The sequence below is a fragment of the Chiloscyllium punctatum genome, chromosome 26 (genome assembly GCF_047496795.1).
Source record: "Chiloscyllium punctatum isolate Juve2018m chromosome 26, sChiPun1.3, whole genome shotgun sequence".
Taxonomy (NCBI): Eukaryota; Metazoa; Chordata; class Chondrichthyes; order Orectolobiformes; family Hemiscylliidae; genus Chiloscyllium; species Chiloscyllium punctatum.
The window spans coordinates 6,436,459-6,458,954 of record NC_092764.1 but is presented as its reverse complement, the minus strand read 5'-3'; the positions used below and the strand labels follow the sequence as shown (position 1 = coordinate 6,458,954).

Here is a 22,496-nt window from a genome sequence, read left to right as displayed (position 1 = left end):
AATAAAGGTGGCTTGTTGTTAGAAACCAAGACAGAGACTTTTTTGGGGGGGTGGGAAGAAGAGAGGTGTGCAGACATGAAAATCAAAACCTGCCCGCCCGCGGCCTGTGTCTCCGGGGAGATGGACCGAGAGGAAACGGGAGGGAGAAGGGCCCGCCCGCCTAGCCGGCCCGGGCGGGCGGTGGGGAGGGAGGATACCCGCCCAGTGCCCTCCTGGACAGGGGAAGGATACAGGGAGAAACCGTCCCACCTCAGCACGGTCTCCCCTCCCCGCCACCTACCAGAGGTTATGGCCCTCATCCTCTTCAGCTGCCTCTTGCCCCTCTGCCGCTCCGCCCAGAACCTTCCTCTCCCCCACAGGCGCCATCTTGGCCACTGAGCCACGGCCGAGGACCCGGATCAATGACGTCAGGCGTCCGGCAGGACCCCGCCCCTGGAGGAAGGAGGAGACCGTGGCAGCCGCCTGAGGGGAAAAACAACAAGACTGCACATGAAGTCAGAGCTCCATTCTAATTCATTCCCGAAACCCTAACACACGGGTTAATATTTATTTTTGTTTTTCTGTTAATAGTTCAGGCGCTGGTGGGATTTAGCCACAAACGAGAGCGTGTGTGGGTGTGTGGGGGGGTTAAAGTCAGGTGTTTTACAGTAATGTGAGGTGACTGACAGATCCCTCCGGCTGCTCCTGACAGCGTCTTTATGATCATGTATTGTTTAACGACTCGCCTTGCGCCGCTACGGCGCCAGGGTCACGTGTGAGGTCCGCCGTGACGTCACACGTCGCGCGACGTCATCCCCATGACCAGGGCAGAACACGTCACCTCTGGTGACGTTTTGGAAATGACGTCACCGCTCGTGGGGCATGTCATCCAAGAGTGGAACACGTGACAGGGTCTGGAGTGGAGGCGGGAAAATGTAACAAAGTGTCACACCGTTCAAGGCTACAGGCCATGTGCAGGAAAATAGGACCACTGTAGGTATTAGTGACAGCATTACTGTCAAGATGGGCTGAAGAGCCTCTTCTACACTGTATGATTCTGTGATTACCCCTGTACCACTGCACACCATTTCTGTCAAGATAATCATCCAGTGATCTTTTGAGTGCTCAGGGGATCTTTTACTCCTCCGACGGGATCTTTGGTTATGTTTAGAATCCGGTCTGAACTCATCTGGTTCCCAGCACCAGCTATGTCAACTGTGGGTCCACTATGTAACACGGAAGATTTACAGTGCAGAAGGAGATCTTTCAGCCTATCCTGGCTACGCCGGCTCATTGAAGGGCACCATTAACCAGTGCCTATCTCTTGCTTTTAACCTAACCTTTGCATGCTGTTTCTATCCAAATGGACATCCAGTGCCCCACTAGCTGAACCTGCCTCCACCATATTTCCAGGCACTGCATTCCACATCCTAACTACTCAGTGTGAAAAAGTATTCCCTTGCCTCAGCCTTACATTTTTAGATTATTTTAAAATATTCCCTCGAGTCCTTGTTCCTTTCACAAGTGGGAACATGTTGTCCCTACGTACTCTGTCAGATCAGCCTTTTTTACTTCCCAGAGAATAACCTCAATTTCTTCAAGCTGTCCTCTAAGACCAAAGTCTGGATGAAACTGTCAGGAAGGGCAGGTGGGATAGGCAATAAATGTTGCCTATGTCAGCGTTGTCCGCATCTCATGAAATGCAATTATACAACTGCACTTATAAATTATATAACACCAGATTATAGACTAACAGGTTTAGGTGGAAGGAGCGGTGCTCTGACAGCTAGTGCTTCCAAATAAACCTGTTTGGTGTTGTGTGACTTTTAACTTTGTGCACCCAGTCCAACACGGGCACTTCCAAGTCATGACTTGTAAATTAGGAAAAGTAGCCACTCAAACCTGCTCTGCCATTCAATAAGAACATGCCTCATCTGATTACTCCACATTTCCACCTACCCCTGATAATCTTCACAACAATCTATTTCTGTCTTACTTCTCATCAGCTTTAGAGGAAGAGAGTTCCAAAGACTAAAGTTTTACCTCATCTCTGTCTTAAATGGGCGATCCTTATTTTAAACAGCTCTAAATTCCTCCAAAAGAGGAATTATCTTTTCCACATCCAGTCTGTCAAAGTTCCTAGTTAAGGAGCCCTAACAAAACTGGAGTCAATAGGAATCAAGGGAAAGAACTCTCAGCAGGTATGAGTTATCCCTGACACATAGGAAGATGGTTGTGGTTGTAGGAGGTCAGTCACTGCAAACTCCAAGACATCACAGCAGGAGTTCCTCAGGTTTCTGCAATAAATGTATCCCAACCAGAAATGCTCATGTCCCATCAGTGAAAACAAGCCAGTCCAACCCTTCTTAATAACATAACCCAGCCACAGTTAGGTTAGGCTAGTATTTATCAATCAAAACACCAAAACTTGAGTCACGTGAGTAATTCTCAAAGCAAGTCTAACACAAAGCCCTAAGGGGATATCAGGACATAAGACCAGAGGTTTGGTTAAAGCGATGGATTTAAAGTAATGATATGAAGTGTGAGGATGAGGCAGAGGTTTAAAAGGTGAATTCCAGACCTCTGGGCCCTTCACTGTTTACTCCTTGTTGTTATGGCACCGTCTACAAGTCCCACCTCCTCATGTCCCTCAGGTAGCCATTATTCATGTCTATTCTTCAATGGTGGATGATTCAGGCTGTTATAGTGTCATAGAGTCATAGAGATAAATAGCATGGAAACAGACCCTTCAGTCCAACTTGTCCTTGCTGACCAGATATTGAATTGAATTTATTGTCATGTGTACCGAGGCACAGTGAAAAGCTTTGTCTTGCCAGCAATACAGGCAGATCACAGAGTTAAGGAGTACAGATAAGTAGATAATAGGTAAACAGCAGCAAAAACAAAAACACAGGTACAGGTGAATGTTAAGAGTTTGTGAGTCCATTCAGTATTCTGGTAACAGTAGGGTAGAAACTGTTTTGAAACCGACTGATGCGTGTGTTCAGGCTTCTGTACTTCTCCCCGATGGTAGAGGTTGTCGAAAAACATTGCCAGGGTGGGACGGATCTTTGAGAATGCTGGTGGCCTTTCTTTGACAGCGGGGCCTGGTAGATGGATTCTATAGATGGGAGGTTGGCCTTTGTGATTGTCCGGGCTAAATTCACCACACTCTGTAACCGTCTCCGATCTTAAATGGTACAGTGGCCAGACCAGGTAGTGATATATCCAGACAGAATGCTCTTAATGGCGCACCTATAAACATTGGCAAGGGTATTCGCCATCATGCCAACTTACCTCAGCTGCCTGAGGAAGAGATGTTGTTGGGGCTTTGTAACCAGTGAGTCCACTTGAAGAGTCCAAGAAAGCTTGTTGTTGATGACCATTCCCAGGAGCTTGACACTCTCCACTCATTCCACCTATGTGCTGTTAATATATAGGGGGACATGAGTAACATCCCACCAAAAGTCAATAATGAGTTGCTTATTTTTGCTGGCATTGAGAGCTAGGTTGTTCTTTGTGCACCATTTTTCCAGGTCTTCCACCTCCCATCTGTAGTCTGTTTCATCGCCATCTGCGATTTGACCGACTATGCTGGTGTCATCAGTGAACTTGTGCATGGCATTAGTCTGGTATTCGGTGATGCAGTCATGGGTATACAGTGAGTAAGTAGGGGGCTGAGTACACACCCCTGGGGGAGGGGGGGGGCGGATTCAAGTGTTGAGTGTTAGTGAGGATGGAATATTGTCTCCAATCTTCATTGATTGTGGCCTGTGCTATAGTCCCATGTAGGAGAAAGTGAGGACTGCAGATGCTGGAGATCAGAGCTGAAAAATGTGTTGCTGGAAAAGCGCAGCAGGTCAGGCAGCATCCAAGGAGCAGGAGAATAGACGTTTCAGGCATAAGCCCTTCTTCAGGAATGAGGAAGGTGTGCCAAGCAGGCTAAGATAAAAGGTAGGGAGGAGGGACTTGGGGGAGGGGCGTTGGAAATACGATAGGTGGAAGGAGGTTAAGTTGAGGGTGATAGACCGGAGAGGGGATAGAGGCGGAGAGGTCAGGAAGAAGATTGCAGGTCAAGAAGGCGGTGCTGAGTCCGAGGGTTGGGACTGAGATAAGGTGGGGGGAGAGGAAATGAGAAAGCTGGAGAAATCTGCATTCATCCCTTGTGGTTGGAGGGTTCCTAGGCGAAAGATGAGGCGCTCTTCCTCCAGGCATCGTGTTGCCGTGGTCTGGCGATGGAGGAGGCCAAGGACCTGCATGTCCTTGGCGGAGTGGGAGGGGGAGTTAAAGTGTTCAGCCACGGGGCGGTTGGGTTGGTTGGTGCGTGTGTATCTGGAGGTTGGTGGGGTGGTAGGTGAGGACCAATGGGGTTCTGTCCTGGTGGTGATTGGAGGAGTGGGGTTCAAGGGCGGAGGAGCGGGAAGTGGAGGAGATGCAGTGGAGAGCATCGTCAACTACATCTGAGGGGAAATTGTGGTCTTTAAAGAAGGAGGCCATCTTGCAAGGATGCCTTCCTTGAAGAAAGTTAAAAATCACACTACACCAGGTTATAGTCCAACAGGTTTAATTGGAAGCACACTAGCTTTCGAAGCGACGCTCCTTCATCAGGTGATTGTGGAGGGCTTGATTGTAACACAGAATGTATAGCAAAAAATCGAGCATCGCTCCGAAAGCGAGTGTGCTTCCAATTAAACCTGTTGGACTATAACCTGGTGTTGTGTGATTTTTAACTTTGTACACCCCAGTCCAACACCGGCATCTCCAAATCATTCCTTGAAGAAGCTCTCTTCCTCCCTCTACAAGGATTTCAGTGAGTCCCTTTCTCACTGCACCTCCCAGGCTATCTCCTCTGCCCTGAAGCTCTTCAGCCACATCCTCAAACAGACTCGCTACCACAGCCACATCTCCTTCCTCAGCACCTGTCTACGGAACCGACTGACCCCGCATGGACTCCAGACTACGTTCAGACCAACACAATTTGGACCCAACCAGGACAACCAGTACCTACAACGAATCCGAAGCCTCCAGCACAGCCACCGCGACATTGACTGCCTCTACCTGTCCACCCCTCTCACCCACTCCAACCTCTCACCCTCGCAACGTGCAGCCCTCTACTCCCTCCGCTCCAACCCCAACCTCATTATCAAACTGGTAGGCAAGGGAGGCGCAGTGGTAGTTTGGCTTACCAATCTTTACATTGCTGAGGCTAAACGCCAGCTCGTGGACACCTCCTCCTACTGCCCCCTTGACCATGACCCCACCTCCCACCACCAAACCATCATCTCCCAGACCATCCATAACCTCATCACCTCAGGGGATCTCCCATCCACCACCTCCAACCTCATAGTCCCACAACCCCGCACCGACCGTTTCTACCTCCCCCCCAAAATCCACAAACCTGACTGCCCCGGCCGACACATTGTCTCAGCCTGCTCCTGCCCCACTGAACTCATCTCTGCATACCTCAACACTGTCCTGTCCCCCTTAGTCCAAGAACTCCCCACCTACGTTCGGGACACTACCCACACCCTCCACCTCCTCCATGATTTTCGCTTCCCTGGCCCCAACGTCTTATCTTCACCATGGACATCCAGTCCCTATACACCTCCATCCCCCATCACAAAGGCCTCAAAACCCTCCGCTTCTTCCTTTTCTGCCGACCCAACCAGTACCCTTCCACCGACACCCTCCTTTGACTAACTAAACTGGTCCTCACTCTGAACAACTTCTCTTTCCAATCCTCCCACTTCCTCCAAACCAATGGAGTAGCCAAGGGCACCTGCATTGGCCCCAGCTATGCCTGCCTCTTCGTAGGATATGTGGAACAGTCCATCTTCCGCAGCTCCTCATGATTTTATGAACCTCTATCAGGTCACCCCTCAGCCTCCAAAGCTCCAGGGGAAACAGCCCCAGCCTATTCAGCCTCTCTCTGGCAACATACTCGGAAATCATTTCTGAACCTTTTCAAATTTCACAACATCCTTCTGTCATCCTGTTTCCCTCCCAGTCAAAGCAAAATGCTCAGAGACCCAGTATGGTTTTACCTCCTTTATCTTTATTCCAGGCCATGGAGGGAGAGAAAATGATTGCCCATTTGCACAGGGACATGAGTTCACGGCCTTCTCTGGAACAGCAGCTTCTCAATGAACTAGATAGTCATTTTACAGGGAGGAGCATCCAGATAAGGCCACATACATATTGATTGGGTGACCATTACAATCAGCAAGTGTCAATCGTAAATATTAAACCGTCTGCTGTTACACAATGAATAACTGGCTTCATATAAAGAATATTTTTCACCCTGTTAACTGATGTTCTATACTGAACGCTACATGATCTTGTTAAATGGCTCTACATAATGAATGCTTTTCCACCTTGTTCACCCATTACCCTTGCCTCCAGGAATTAACTGTAAGTTCTTATCTGACCTGAGTCATGCTCAGCTGAACCCCTTGTTTCACAAAACTCAGAACTTAACTCTTTCCCTGCCTGCTTATACCCTATACACATTCTCATTCCCACCTTTTATCATTTCATGATAACCAACTGCATTACCAGCTTTCATAAGATTCTGACAGCCAGTATTTAAACAAGTTATTGACACACAACATACAATGATTATAACAACAATATTACTAGTCTGTTAATGTAAATAGAATTTGAAGAATCTTCCCATGTGGAAAAAATTTCACCATTAAAGTTCTTAAATCCACAGTCCTTAGTGTCTACTCCATCCCCTCCAAGTCGAGTGGAAATTGGCCAGTTCTCCAAAATCTCCTTTAGTAAAGTCCAACCTGAAAATAAAATTCAGTCTGTTGTTGCATCATTCCTTGGAGAAATCTGATTTCTTGGATAAGGGCAGTTAAATGCTTCACAAAACTGACAAGACTTCTGTCCTTATAGAGATTATCTAGATGGAGGATACCAGCGCATCTGAGTGTGCAGTGCAGCAGCAGGCTGGGTGAACGCAGCATTCTTTGCTGTGTCTGCTCCCACTCTGCTGTTAAATGTAACAAAGCCAACTGGCTGGTTTGATGTTAGTTTGATCAAGTGAACCTTCATTTCCCTTAAATGATCGAATAACTCACGTAGTTTAATGTCCATAGGAAGGCCACTGACAAAAAGCATACCCACCTCTTCTTTGCTGCTGTTAACCTCTTTACTTTTCGTGTTCATGACTGAGGAGCTGATTGAATACGTTGGATTAGGTGGTGGAGGGGTGGGCGTTGGTCTGAAGGTATGCTTTACCTGTGAATGGAAAAACTTTAGAGACGATGTTAGCTGCTGAAAGTATCCTTGCATTTCCTCTCTCATTCCATCCCTGCCAAGATGGTTATCAGTATGAAGACAGTTACACATTTAACTACACTAAATTTTGTCTGCCTATTTCAACATTCTTTGAATTCTTGAAGTCTGTTACTCTGTTCACTATTTGTGACATTAACAAGTTTTATACAATCCATAAACTTCTAAATTGTACTGCCTAAACAATTCAGTCAATTATAAACAACAATCAATGGTCGTAAAATCAAACCCTCTGGTACCCCATTTGGATTATTCAAGATTATTTTCCTTTAACAAATTGATACTTGGCTAAGTGGTTAGCACAGTGGTGGCACAGTGGTTAGCACTGCTGCCTCACAGTGCCAGAGACCCGGGTTCAATTCCCGCCTCAGGCGACTGACTGTGTGGAGTTTGCACATTCTCCCCGTGTCTGCGTGGGTTTCCTCCGGGTGCTCCGGTTTCCTCCCACAGTCCAAAAGATGTGCAGGTCAGGTGAATTGGCCATTGCTAAAATTGCCCGTAGTGTTAGGTAAGGGGTATATGTAGATGTAGGTGTAGGGGTATGGGTGGGTTACGCTTCGGCGGGGCGGTGTGGACTTGTTGGGCCGAAGGGCCTGTTTCCACACTGTAAGTAATCTAATCTAATCTAATCTAATGTCAAAGCTGTCAGGAAAATTATTACAAAAGTCTGGAACAGCAAGAAAACAACAAAATGTTTCCTGTACTTTAGCAATTGAAGAGGCAGTTTCAGTTCAGATTTAAATCTCAAATATTCATGGGAAACAAATGCAGAATATTTTAAAATATATTCTCCAAACAAAACTTCCCAACCAAAGCAGTCGAAATTATGGTGGCAATTTTAGTAGCGATCAAGATTCTTTGAGTTTGCAATATGAAGGGGGCCAATGAAGTCTTAACAATAATTAACAGACTTTAAACAGCTCAGCCTCAAGTTCTAATATTCTCTAAAATCCTAACAAAACATCAAACTCAAAATGCACTTTTCTTTTTGTGAACACTCTGTATTAAAAACACAGCAGCAAAGATGTTTGAACACAATGCTGTCATCTGGCTAAAGCATGATCACTGACCCAACAAAACAGATATTATAGAATTTCAAACAAATCAGGGGCTCAAGGCACTCAATCAAGTTGTTTCAAGGTTACAAGTTTGATAATTTTAAAAAAGGATGTACTGTTGTGCAATTTCAATATAAAAACAAAATCTGCCCCCTTACACAGCCCACAAAACACATTGAATTGAGATCCTGATTCAAACAAGACAAAACAGTTACTTAAAAGGTTTTTCTGAACCAGTATTTTAACAAACCAAAATTTTATCTCTCCACTCTGCAGGCACCCTGCCTCTATTCCTGATGAAGGGCTTTTGCCGGAAACATTGATTTCCTGCTCCTCGGATGCTGCCTGACCTGCTGTGCTTTTCCAGCAACACTATGATCTAGACTCTGGTTTCCAGCGTCTGCTGTCCTTGTTTTTCCCGACAAAATGTTTAAACATCAAACGTTCTGAGCATGGCACAATTTACATTGAAACTTTTCTTTTTCAACCCAAGTATTACTACAACCTTAATTTCAGTATTTTCTCATTATTTTGAATCCTTTTGCTGAAATTACACTTAGAAAAAACCAGCGGACCACATGGCGCCGCAGTCCAAGCTACTCTCTTCCCCCAGAACAAAGGCTCAACAGAGCCTCAGATTTCACCACAAGGAGACTTTAACCCCTTTCTCACTTTGCTCAAACCCCAATTTAACACAGAAAACCCAAACCCCAATTAAACACCAAAAACTTGAACCCTAATTAAACACAGAGAGCTTGAACCTTGCTAAAACACAGAGAGCTCAACGCTCACTTAAACACAGAAGGATCAAACCTCATCACATTGCAGAGGACCTGAACCTCAAATCAACCCACCGCAGTGGACTCGCATCCCAGTACCGGGCAGAGGGCGCGAACGTCAATCACACCCACCCCAGGGCACTCTAATCCCAGTACCATGCAGAGGAATCTAACCTCAGTCACATCCGCCTCCCCCCAGTGCTAATCTTGCTAACCAGTCTACATTAGGGAACCTTGTCGAACGCCTTCGTGATCAGAGTCCATATCGATCACATCCACCGCTCTGCCCTCATCAATCCTCTTTGTTACTTCTTCAAAAAACTCAATCAGGTTTGTGAGACATGATGTCCCACGTACAAAGCCATGCTGACTATACCTAATTTGTCCTTGCCTTTCCAGTTACATGTAAATCCTGTCGCCCAGGATGCCCCCCAATAACTTGTCCACCATCGATGTCAGGCTCACCAGTCTACAGTCCCCTGGCTTTTCCTTATCACTTTTCTTAAACAGTGCTAAAACATTAGCTAATCTGCAGTCTTCCGGCACCTCACTTGCGAATATTAATGATACAAATATCTTAGCAAAGGGCTCAGCAATCACTTCCCTAGCTTCCTACAGCGTTTTAGGGTACACCGATCCACTTTTATACATTTCACGACATCCAGCATCTCCTCCTCTATAATATGAACATTTTTCAACATGTCACTATTTCCCCACATTCTATATCTTCCATGTCCTTCTCAACACTGATACAAAATACTTGTTTACTACCGCCTCCATCTCCTGTATCTCCACACATAGGCTGCCTTGCTGATCTTTGAGAGGCCCTATTCTCTCCCTAGTTACCCTTTTGTCCTTAAGGTATTTATAAAAACCCTTTGGATTCTCCTTAACTCTATTTGCAAAAGCTATCTCATGTCCCCTTTTTGCCCTCCTGGTTTCCCTCTAAAGTATACTCCTACTGCCTTTATACTCTTCTAAGGATTCCCTAGATCTCTCCTGCCTTTCCTGAAATATGCTTCCTTCTTTTTCTTAACCAAAACCTCAATTTCTCTAGTCATCCAGCATTCCCTATACTTACCAGCCTTTCCTTTCACCCTCGAAGGAAAATTCTGCCTCTGGACTCTCATTATTCCATTTCTGAAGGCTTCCCATTTTCCAGCTGTCCCTTTACCTGTGAACATTTGCCCCCAGTCAGCTTTTGAAAGTTCTTGCCTAATGCCATCAAAATTTAGAACAATTTAGAACTTCAACTTTTTGATCCAGTCTATCCTTTTCCATCACTATTTTAAAACTAATAGAATTATGGTCGCTGGTCCCAAAGTGCTCCCCCACTGACACCTCAGTCACCTGCTCTGCCTTATTTCCCAAGAATAGGTCAAGTTTTCTCATCAATAATCTGAACCCAGCATTGCCCAATCTATTTGGTCCTTGCCTTCACCATATATACCATTTGCAATTCTCTTCCTAATTAAAACCCCTGACAATCTCATCCTTTTTGGTCTTTGTGACCTCATCCAGCCCTAAAACTGTCTGAGGTCCCTGTACTCTTCAATCACAGCCTCTTGGGCATGCCCTGATTTTAATTGCTCCACAGTTGGTGGTTGAGCTTTCAGCTGGTAAGTTCTGGAAGTCCCCCCCCACCACCACCACCATCAACCACTTCTCAAAGTTGGAGGTACTGCTGGGCAATGTAGTGAAATGCAGTCAAGGTGACACTACTGCAGTAATACACTAATGGATTGAGCTGTGTCAGGGAAAGTTGCAGCCTGATAATGAACTGACTTGTACAGCAAACCAACAGAATTTCACGTGGACATCCATATCCTGGTGTTTCAATGTTTGCTCAAATCAGTAGCTCCGATTTCGCTGCTCGTTGGATGCTGCCTGAACTGCTGTGCTCTTCCAGCACCACTAATCCAATATTTGATTTTCTGCATCTGCAGTCATTGTTTTTACCTCCCTATCATCCCCCGACCCCACACCATTGCTGCTGAGACTCCATTCTTATTGTTAATGAAAGTACAGCCAGCTGGAGACAGTCTAGCTTATAAAGTTTTGAGAGGCCCTAAGATTCTGCAAGGTGCTTTATAAATGCCATATTTGTTTGTTGATCTTGTTGCAATGTGAAGTGGGACCAGGAGCATAATTAGCTGTGAATCAGTTGTGTCTGTTCATCTGGTGTGGGATTGCACTGTAGGAGTAACCATGAACTCATTGGGCCAAATGGTCTCCTTCTCTGCAGCGGATGACCCAGTGATTCCATGTCAGTAGCTGTATCCAACATACAGATTGTAATGTGTAACTTGTGGAGTTGGGTAAGTCCTGGAGCCACAATTATTTCCAACATTATTCATGACAAGGACAATATATGGGCAAGTTTGCGGATGACACAAAGTAGATTTTGATTGTTTTAGATTTCGATTTTATTGTCATATGTACTCAAGGACAAGAATACAGTGAAAAGTGCATTAGGTCGCCACACAATATGCCATTTGGGTACAAGTACCTAGGTACAGAATCATAAGAACAAGGTTGAAAGAAAGAACAAAGTTAAAAGTTAAATATGACAGTAATTCTTAGTATTAAGCAGATAAATAATAAATAAAGCTAAAAGGCAAACATTATAGTTTTTTGAAAGTGCTTTGCCATGCCAGGACTGTACTTTCTACAGGGGCTCCATCTCCGCCTCCTTGCTGTGCTTTTCCCACACAGTCCATTCCAGGCGTCCCCACACCAGGCCTTCCACACTGCTACTGAAACCACCATTGCTCCTGTCGATCTACCCAGACTATCGATTCAGGCTTCCGGCATTGCTGCAGCTGACTGACGCCAACTGCAGAGGGCGCCCTGGCATTGAAAGCTGATGTTGCACTTCACCTAAGGAAGGGGCAGTGCTTTGAAAGCTTGTGATTCCAGATAAACCTGTTCAGATAAACCTATAACCTGGCGTCGTGTGACTTCTGCCTTCGTCCAGCCCAGTCCAACAACAGCACCTCCACAACTTTGGTGGGAAGGACAGAGGAGCTGAATGTTATTGAGATGGAGAAAGACTGCAGAAAGCTACAAAACAAAGGGATTTGTCAGTCCTTGTCCATGAATCACAAAAAATTTGCATCCAAGTTCAGCTGGAAGGAAAATGGAATGTTGGCCTTTACTTCAAAGGAAGTGAGATCACAGCTGGAATGCCATGAACAGTTCTGGGCCCCTTAGCTAAGGAAAAATATACTGGCATTGGAGACAGTCCAGAGAATGTTCACTCGGCTGTGACGAGTTCTTAAGTAAAGTCACTCGAAACATTAACTCTGCACTCTCTCCACAAATGCTGCCAGACCTGCTGAGCTTCTCCAGCAATTTCTGTTTGCTGAGGAGAGATTGAGCTGATTGGGCCTGTACTTACTAGAATTTTGAAGGCTAGAGGGCATAATCTCAGAATAAGGGTGTCGCAAACTTAAGACAGAGATGGGGAAAGTTTCTTTCTCTCAGAGTGTTGTGAATCTGTGAAATTATAGAGTCATAGAGATGTACAGCATGGAAACAGACCCTTCGGTCCAACCCGTCCATGCAAACCAGATATCCCAACCCAATCTAGTCCCACCTGCCAGCACCCAGCCCATATCCCTCAAAACCCTTCCTATTCATATACCCATCCAAATGCCTCTTAAATGTTGCAATTGTACCAGCCTCCACCACTTCCTCTGGCAGCTCATTCCATACACACACTACCCTCTATGTGAAAAAGTTGCCCCTTAGATCTCTTTTATATCTCACCCTAAACCTATGCCCTCTAGTCTGGACTCCCCGACCCCAGGGAAAAGACTTTGTCTATTTATCCAGTCCATGCCCCTCATAATTTTGTAAACCTCTATAAGGTCACCCCTCAGCCTCCGACGCTCCAGGGAAAACAGCCCCAGCCTGTTCAGCCTCTCCCTATAGCTGAAATCTTCCAACCTTGGCAATCTCCTTGTAAATCCTTTCTGAACCCTTTCAAGTTTCACAACATCTTTCCAATAGGAAGGAGACCAGAATTGCATGCAATATTCCAATAGTGGCCTAACCAATGTCCTGTACAGCCGCAACATGACCTCCCAACTCCTGTACTCCATACTCTGACCAATAAACGAAAGCATACCAAACGCCTTCTTCACTATCCTATCTACCTTTGACTCCACTATCAAGGAGCTATGAACCTGCACTCCAAGGTCTCTTTGTTCAGCAATACTCCCTAGGACCTTACTATTAAGTGTATAAGTCCTGCTAAGATTTGCTTTCCCAACATGCAGCACCTCGCTTTTATCTGAATTAAACTCCATCTGCCACTTCTCTGCCCATTGTCCCATTTGGTCAAGATCCTGTTGTAATCTGAGGTAACCCTCTTCGCTGTCCACTACACCTCCAATTTTGGTGTCATCTACAAACGTACTAACTGTACCTCTTATGCTCGCATCCAAATGATTCATATAAATGACAAAAAATAGAAGACCTAACACTGATCCTCGTGGCACTCCACTGGTCACAGGCCTCCAGTCTGAAAAACAACCCTCCACCACCACCCTCTGTCTTCTACCTTTGAGCCAGTTCTATATCCAAATGGTTAGTTCTCCCTGTATTCAGTGAGACCTAACCTTGCTAATCAGTCTCCCATGGGGAACTTTGTCGAACGCCTCACTGAAGTCCATATAGATCACATCTACCTTTCTGTCCTCATCAATCCTCAAAAAACTCAATCAAGTTTGTGAGACATGATTTCCCACACACAAAGCCATGCTGACTATCCCTAATCAGTCCTTGCCTTTCCAAATACATGTACATCCTGTTCCTCAGGATTCCCTCCAACCTCTAGTGGGCAGCACGGTGACACAGTGGTTAGCACTGCTGCCACACAGCGCCAGAGACCCGGGTTCAATTCCTGCCTCAGGTGACTGACTGTGTGGAGTTTGCACATTCTCCCCGTGTCTGCGTGGGTTTCCTCCGGGTGCTCCAGTTTCCTCCCACACTCCAAAGATGTGCAGGTTAGGTGAATTGGCCATGCTAAATTATCCGTAATGTTAGGTAAGGGGTAAATGTAGGGTTATGGGTGGGTTGCGGGTCGGTATGGACTTGTTGGGCTGAAGGGCCTGTTTCCACACTGTAAAGTAATCTAATTTAATCTAATCTCTCCCTATTGTGTGGCATCTAAAGTGGGGCAACTCCTACGTTGGTGGGTCAGGCGCAGGCAGCAGTGAGGCTGGTGGAGATTTTCCTTGAGGATAGGTGCTGGCATGGACTGGGTCGGAAAGACTGAAATTTTTACTTCTTTGCTTTTCTACTTTATTCCTATGATCTATTATGGTGGACTATTTATTTCTTTACATTCTTTTGTTACTGACAAATTTATATAATATATTTTTATTAAGAAAAAATAGATTTTTAAACATTACAACAAATACAAAACAATGCAATTTAAAACAGTACAAAACTAAACCCAAATAATAAAAAGAATTCCCCAACCCACCCTCCTCTACGAATGTATAAACATACATAGAGATGTAGTAAATTAAAAAAAGCCTAAACTAGCTATTGAACTAACTAAATAAATACCTAACAACAAACAAATAAATAGTAATAACTCAGCCCAGCCAAACAAAACACTCATACATTCACAGTTCCTCCTCCCTGGATGTTGGACTCATGAAACACAATCGGTACAGCTATATAAACGCCCTTGTTAGTGTGGCAGATAAATCTGTGTCCTGGTATTTCAAAAAGGGTTGCCATGTCTTGTAAAAATTCTCAGTTTTGTGGTGTACCATATTTGTGAGAAAATCCAGGGGAATATGCTTCAAAACAATCTTCCACCAACCCAACAGGCCAGGGGGTTTTCTGATATCCAACCTAGCAAGAGATTCTTACTTGCACAGAACACAAGAATATTGAAAAGTTTTGCCTTATGCGAGTCTGCAGGAAATACAATGGGTAGGCCCAAAAGGAGCGAAATAGGGTTCTTCTCCACCCATACACCTAAAATCCTCTCCATTGCACCTACCACAGCGCTCCAATATGTTTGAAGCCTGTCACAAGACCAAAGACAATGGGTAAGAGTACCCGTACAGACCTTGCACTTGGGGCATGCTGAAGATACCCCTGGTTTAAATTTTGACAAACGGTCTGGGGCTAAGTGGACCCTGTGGAGAATCTTCAACTGTAAAGCATGGGTCCTATTGCAAATTGATATCTTCCTTGCATTCTCCCAAATATCCTCCCATGCCTCTGAAGAAACTTCAACACCCAGCTCTCTTTCCCACATCTTGCAATCAGACTCCTTTGAGGTGGTACCCCCCAGTTGGTGATATAGAGTACTGACAGTGAGTGTACTCTTAGCCCTTAGTACCCCTCTTTCTATGTCAGATTTGTAGGGATCAGTCAAAAGTGTGGTCTTTTTTAAAATAAAATCCCTAACTCAAAAAAAACAAAAGAGGTCTCTATTAGGTAACTCGTCCTTCCGTACTAACTGATCAAAGGACATCATTATATCTCCCTCAAATAAATCACCCATGCAAGATATACCCCTAGTTGCCCAATGTTTAAATCCTGAATGTATCATACCTGGTTGAAAACTCGGCATACTCACTAAAGGTGTAAACAAAGATGTTTTGCCAATATTACCTTCCCTCTGCCGAATTGCCCTCCATGCTTTAACAGTATTGATGACTGTTGGAATATGGCAATATTCCCTAACTGTCCTCACCTTGTCCAAAAACAGCAAACTGGTAAGGGGGCACCTTGCCTGGGAGGCTTCGATATCGAGCCATATTGAAAGAGGGTCCCCACAAACCCAAACATTTACGTAGGTGAAAAGTGAGCTTAATTGGTAATTTTTAATGTCCAGAAGGTCTACTCCCCTCAATCTGTGAGGCAACTGCAGTTTGGCTAATTTAATGAGGGGCTGTTTACAATGCCAGATAAAGGAGCAGAACCAACTGTTCAGTCTCCTGAGTGATTGTTTATTGAAAATCAGGGGAAGCATCTGTATAGGGTATAGCAAACGAGGGAGAATATTCATCTTAATAAGTGCTATCCGACCCAACCATGAGACTGGAAGTCCCTCCCATCTTTGGAGATCTTGTTTAATTTTTTCAAATAATTGAGTAAAATTGGCTTTGAACAACCAATCCAGAACTGGAGTAATGAATATGCCCAAATACACAAAACCCCCCTGTGACCATCTAAATGGGAATCGCTAGTCACTCTCAAGAGCCAACTCTTTCGTAAGACCACCCATAGGCATAGCCTCTGATTTAGCAAAATTAATCTTACACCTTGAAAAAGTGCCAAACGCGTGAATGCATTGTATCAGGCAAGGCACTGAAACTGCTGGATTTGTCAAGAAAATTAGAACATCATCTGCATACAGTGAGATCTTATGTAACTTTGACCCCACTTTTGGAGCTGATATATTGAGATCCCCACGAGTGGCCTCTGCCAACGGTTCAATCACCAACGTAAAAAGTAAGGGTGAAAGGGGACAGCCCTGCCGGCTGCCCCGAGAAATATTAAAATTGCTTGATCGTACCCCATTGGTAATGACTGCAGCGAGAGGTACACTGTAGAGAACCTTTACCCATCTTATGAAAACTTCGCCCAGACCAAACCGGTCTAGAGTATAGAAAAGGTACGGCCACTCAATTGGTCAAATGCCTTCCCTGCATCAAAAGAAATCACCAATCCCTGTATTGACTGCTGTTGGCATGCTTGAATTACGTTAAGCAGCCTCCTAACGTTATTGGAGGATCTGTGACCCTTTATGAAGCCCATCTGATCCTCTTTAATAATAGAAGGTAACACAGTCTCCAGCCTTAACGCAAGAGCCTTAGAAAGGATCTTAAAGTCCATATTTAAGAGCAAGATGGGCCTGTATGAAGCACAGTCTTCGGGATCCTTCCCTTTTTTAAGGATAAGTGAAATATTGGCCTCTCTCAGAGATGGTGGGAGACAAACATGACTGTATGAATCATTAAACATATTCAGCATCGGGCCTGACAGTATACTTATAAATTCTTTATAGAATTCACTGGGGAGTCCATCACAACCGGACGCCTTTCCACTCTGAAGCTGCCTCACAGCTTCCTGCACTTCTTGCTCTGATAATGGGGCATTGAGAAAGGACTGTTATTCAGGAGTCACACCCGAGAGCTTCAGATCTCTAAAAAAGGATTCCATTTTGGCCTGCCCCTCCTTACAATTTTCAGACTGATATAATTTAGAGTAGAGTCTCTGGAACACCACATTAATCTTTTTAGAATCACATGTTAGGTCCCCAGACCCTTCCCTAATCGCTGTAATGGTTTGTGGGGCACTTCTCTTTCTGGCAAGGTATTTTGCCTGAAACGTCGATTTCTAAGCTATTTGGATGCTGCCTGAACTGCTGTGCTCTTCCAGCACCACTAATCCAGAATATGCTAAATATTTGCCTGGCTTGTCACCATGCTTGTATAACCTTTGCTTTGCAAAAGCCAGCTCCTTCTTTGCCATCTGCGTGAGCACAGAATTTAGTGCAGACCGCAGTGCTGTAATCCTCTGTAATTTGACCAACGAGGGTCTGTCAAAATAGGCCTTCTCGGCTGCCTTCAACCGTGCTTCAAGGAGACGTTGCTGCTCACCCTTCTGCCGCTTCCTACTTGTGGAATATGAAATAACTAACCCTCTGGCATAAGCTTTGGCAGTTTCCCAGAGAACAGATGAGCTATCAACCGAGCCTATGTTGATGTCTAGGAATGCCCGAAATTCCACAAACTTGCTGTCCATGAGAATAAAGGGGTCCATTCGCCAGTATCTTGAATCCACTATAACATCCTTAATTTTAACCATGAGGTACACTGGAGCATGATCAGAGATGGCAATATTACCAATCGTACAGGATGCCACCAAATCCAAGGTTACCGCAGGGGTCAGAAAAAAAATCAATCCTCGTGTGACACCTGTGCGGATTGGAGAAAAACGTGAAATCCCTACCTGTAGGGTGGAGACACCTCCAAAAGTCCACCAATCCTAATTCCCCACACAAACCCAATAACTGTTTAGTTTGTGCTGAGGGTATCGAGGGACGCTTAGGCAACCTGCCTACTGTGCCGTCCATGAGGCAGTTAAAATCTCCCCATATAATGATGTGCCGAGACTTGAGACTTATCAGTTTAGAAAAAGCATCTACCAAGAATTTAAGAAGATGAGTTGGGGGACAATAAACATTTAAAATGCCATATTCTTCCCCATTTATCAAGATTTTAAGAATTACAAACCTCCCGTATGTGTATTTAACACCTTCCAACAATTTAAATGAGAGATTTTTCCTAACCAATATAGTCACTCCCCTACTTCTGGTATTAAATGATGAAAAATAAACTCGGTCAAAGCCATTCTGCAGTAATTTCAGATGCTCCTTGTCATCCAAATGTGTCTCCTGTAACAAAGCAATATCTACCTTCTCCTTTCTAAGACTCAAGAGTACCTTCTTCCTCTTAATTGGTGAGTGACTTCCCTTGATATTCCAGGTACACCATTTAATCAAATCATTAGCCATAATCTTCTGCAATTACATTTAAATTCCAGAGAGGAGGAACCCGAACCACAAATTGCTGAGCCTTAGTGTCGCAAGATCCACCAAATATAAAAACTACATAAACAAAAACCACTACATTTAACAAACACACAAAATTATTAAAAATAAAAACCAACAAAAACCAGAAAACAAACCAACATATAAAGCGCCAATAGCGCTGAGTAGGGGCACTCCCCCCTGCCCAGTGGGGGCAAGTACCCATCCCGAACTGCCCATAAATAGGCATCTAACCATCTCAACCATCTTCACTTCTCCCAGCTAGAGCCGCATCGCAAGCACAAGCTAAAAAGAATAAACACCCCATAGAATATCAATGTGAATAAAAAACACATTCTTTTATATAAAAAAGGGGAATAAATACCCCACCCATCCTTTGGTATGTCCTAACTTAGAAATTTAAAATGTACATCTTAACCACCGCCAGACATAGTTTGAACCAAATTATTATCAAAGAGGTAAAAAACAGGGGAAAAACAAAGCTCCAACCAGATTTCCTCCATTTCTTTTACAAATTGATAAATGCATACCCAAGCAACGATATTTATACATACTACAATTGTTTAACTTAGGTTAGTTTGTCCACAAAGTCTCTTGCCTTCTCCGATGTGTCAAAGAGATGCATGGATCCATCTAAGGTGATCCGAAGCACTGCCGGATATCTCGGGGAGTACTGAATCCCAAGCACCTTCAATCTTCGCTTGACTCCATCATACGATTTTCGTTTCTGGATCACCGCCGCTGAAAAGTCCTGAAAAAACATGATCTTAGACCCCTCGTAAATTAGGGCCTTTGGATCCTTCCCCTGGAGTCTGGAAGCTTCCATGACTCTCTCCTTATCCCAGTAATGATGGAACCGCACTAGGAAAGGACGAGGGCGTTGACCCGGTGAGCCCTCTCTATCTTCAATCCTCTCATGCCAGTCTCCAAGTCAAGGAATTTTGGAAGCCAATCTTCAACAAATTCCGCAGGCTGCTCACCTTTCTTACCCTTGGGCATTCTGGCCTTCATAACAAGAACAGCAAAGAGGTCCTTTTGCAGCTGTACAGGGCCCTGGTGAGTATTGTGTGCAGTTTTGGTCTCCAGATTTGAGGAAGGACATTCTGGCTATTGAGGGAGTACAGAGTAGGTTCACGAGTCAATTCCTGAATGGCGGGACTATCATATGTAGAAAGATTGGAGTGACTGGGCTTGTAAACAGTTGAGTTTAGAAGGATGAGAGAGGATCTGATTGAGATGTATAAGATTATTAATGGATTGGACACTCTGGAGGTGAGAAGCATGTTTCCGCTGCTGGGTGAGTCCAGAACTAGAGGACACAGTTTAAAAATAAGGGGTAGGCCATTCAGACCAGAGTTGAGGAGAAACCTTTTCACCCAGAGAGTGGTGGATATATGGAATGCTCTTCCCCAGAAGGCAACGGAGGCCAAGTCTCTGGATACTTCCAAGGAATAGATGGATAGAGCTCTTAAAGATAGTGGAATCAAGGAATATAGGGACAAGGCAGGAACAAGATACTGATTGTGGATGATTAGCCATGATCATAATGAATGGTGGTGCTGGCTCGAAGGGCCGAATGGCCTACTCCTGCACCTATTGTCTATTTCTTCCGATCAGACAGTCCTTCCATACACAAACAGAAATTGCTAGAGAAGCTCAGCAGATCTGGCAGCATTTGTGAATGATTTGGAGATGCCGGTGTTGGACTGGGGTGTACAAAGTTAAAAATCACACAACACCAGATTATAGTCCAACAAGTTTAATTGGAAGCACTAGCTTTCGGAGCACTGCTCCTTCATCAGGTGATTGTAGAGAGGCAGCAGTGAGTCTACTTCAGAACTCGTAACAGCCGAGTGAACATTCTCTGGACTGTCTCCAATGCCAGTATATTTTTCCTTAGCTAAGGGGCCCAGAACTGTTCACAGCATTCCAGCTGTGATCTCACTTACTTTGAAGTAAAGGCCAACATTCCATTTTTCTTCCAGCTGAACTTGGATGCAAGCTTTTTGAGATTCATGGACAAGGACTGACAAATCCCTCTGTTTTGTAGCTTTCTGCAGTCTTTCTCCATCTCAATAACATTCAGCTCCTCTGTCCTTCCCACCAAAGTTGTGGAGGTGCTGGTGTTAGACTGGGGTGGACGAAGGCAGAAGTCACACGACACCAGGTTATAGGTTTATCTGAACAGGTTTATCTGGAATCACAAGCTTTCAGAGCACTGCCCCTTCCTCAAGTGCTTTCTGACCGGCTGTGCTTTTCTAGCGTCACACTCTCTGCTCTGATCTCCAGCGTCTGCGGTCCTCACTTTCTCCTACAGAAAACCAATGCAACACCATATCAACTACAATGATGGACCAACTTGGAAATCCATGATAGCCACCAAGATACTTGGAGGGAGAGAGAGAGAGAGAGACAGTGTTCCTCTATTAATACTAGTCCCTGGCTCTTCAGTGACACCTCTGGTTCCTTACGGAATTGCAGCAATGATGTTTCTTTGTTGCAATTCCACAACTGCCCTGCTGTGTCACTGTGGAGCAACTCTCAGCTGGATATTCCCCAAAGAACAATTTGGTAAGTGCAGGAGACGGTGATTGTCCCAAGAGGTTTATTTGGAAGCACTAGCTTTCAGAGCGGTTCTCTTTCATCAGGTGGTTGTGGAGTACAAGATCATACAACACAGAATTTAGAGCAAAAGATTACAGTGTGATGCCACTGAAATGGTATATTAGGGAAAAAACTGGATTGTTTGTGAAGTCTTCCATCGTGTTTATCCCTGGAATAGTAATTCTGAGGATAATATTCTGTGGACATGGGTTCAAATCGCAGTGTGACAGCTGATGAAATTTAAATTCAAGAATAAATGTGGAATATAAAGCTAGCATTAGTCATGATGACCATAGGTTTCCTCCCACAGTCCAAAAATGTGCAGGTTAGGTGAATTGGCCATGCTAAATTGCCTGTAGTGTTAGTAGAAGGGGTAAATGTGGGGGTGTGTGTCTGGGTGGGTGGTGGATCGGTGTGGACTTGTTGGGCCGAAGGGCCTGTTTCCACACTGTTAGTAATCTAAATCTAAATCTAAATCTAAAACTAACATCAATTACTGTACAAACCCATCTGATTCCCCAGTAACCAGAGCCTTCTAAATAAAATAATTTCTCCACATCTCAGACCTAAGTGGAAGAAATGACTTAATTGAGACACATAAGATAATCAGAGGGTTAGATCGGGTGGACAGTGAGATGCTTTTCCTCAGTGGAGATGCCTAGTATGAGGAGACACAGCTTTAAATTGAGGGGTGATATATCTAGGACAGATATCAGAGGTAGTTTCTTTACTCAGAGAGTAGTAGGGGGCGCGGAATGCACTGCCTGCAACAGTAGTAGACTCACCAACTTTAAGGGCATTTACATATACATATGGATGAAGATGGAAAAGTGTAGGATAGACAGGCTTCAGATTGGTTTCACAGGTCGATGCAACATCAAGAGCCAAAGGGCCTGTACTGCTCTATGTTTTAGGGTGGAATTGAACCAGGGTCCCTGGTGCCAAAAGGCAGTGGTGCTAACCACTTAGTCACCGTGCCATCAATGACAGGAGTAAACCTATCCATCAATGGAGATATAATGTCAAATGAAATACTCTTACTGTGGAACAGGCTGTCCCTGAATAAGTTTCACATGAAACTGCACATGGAGCACGACAAGGCACTGGTTTTTGAATTGGTAGATTTTCAATTTACGCAACCTGGGTGTTATTGTACATCTTTAACAAGATCTAATGCAA

The 22,496-nt window shown here is 44.6% G+C and overlaps 1 protein-coding gene and 1 long non-coding RNA gene across 3 annotated transcripts in view; both read right to left on the bottom strand.

Annotated features, from left to right (window-relative positions):
• Nucleotides 1-446, bottom strand: part of dync1li2 (dynein, cytoplasmic 1, light intermediate chain 2) — an 83,435-nt gene extending 82,989 nt beyond the window's left edge. Inside the window, exon 1 of the mRNA XM_072595820.1 lies at nt 281-446. Within this exon, the coding sequence (XP_072451921.1) occupies nt 281-366 (86 nt within the window). The 5' untranslated portion in view covers nt 367-446. The remainder of the gene's footprint in view (nt 1-280) is intronic.
• Nucleotides 447-5,774: 5,328 nt separating this feature from the next.
• The window catches only part of LOC140496274 (uncharacterized), a 45,017-nt gene continuing 28,295 nt past the window's right edge, over nt 5,775-22,496 (bottom strand). The window contains exons 2-3 of one of the 2 annotated variants that reach the window (XR_011964228.1): nt 7,114-7,242; nt 5,775-6,773 (exon numbers count right to left, since the gene is read on the bottom strand). This is a non-coding gene — a long non-coding RNA (uncharacterized lncRNA). The remainder of the gene's footprint in view (nt 6,774-7,113; nt 7,243-22,496) is intronic. The other variant, XR_011964229.1, reaches the window with a different exon arrangement.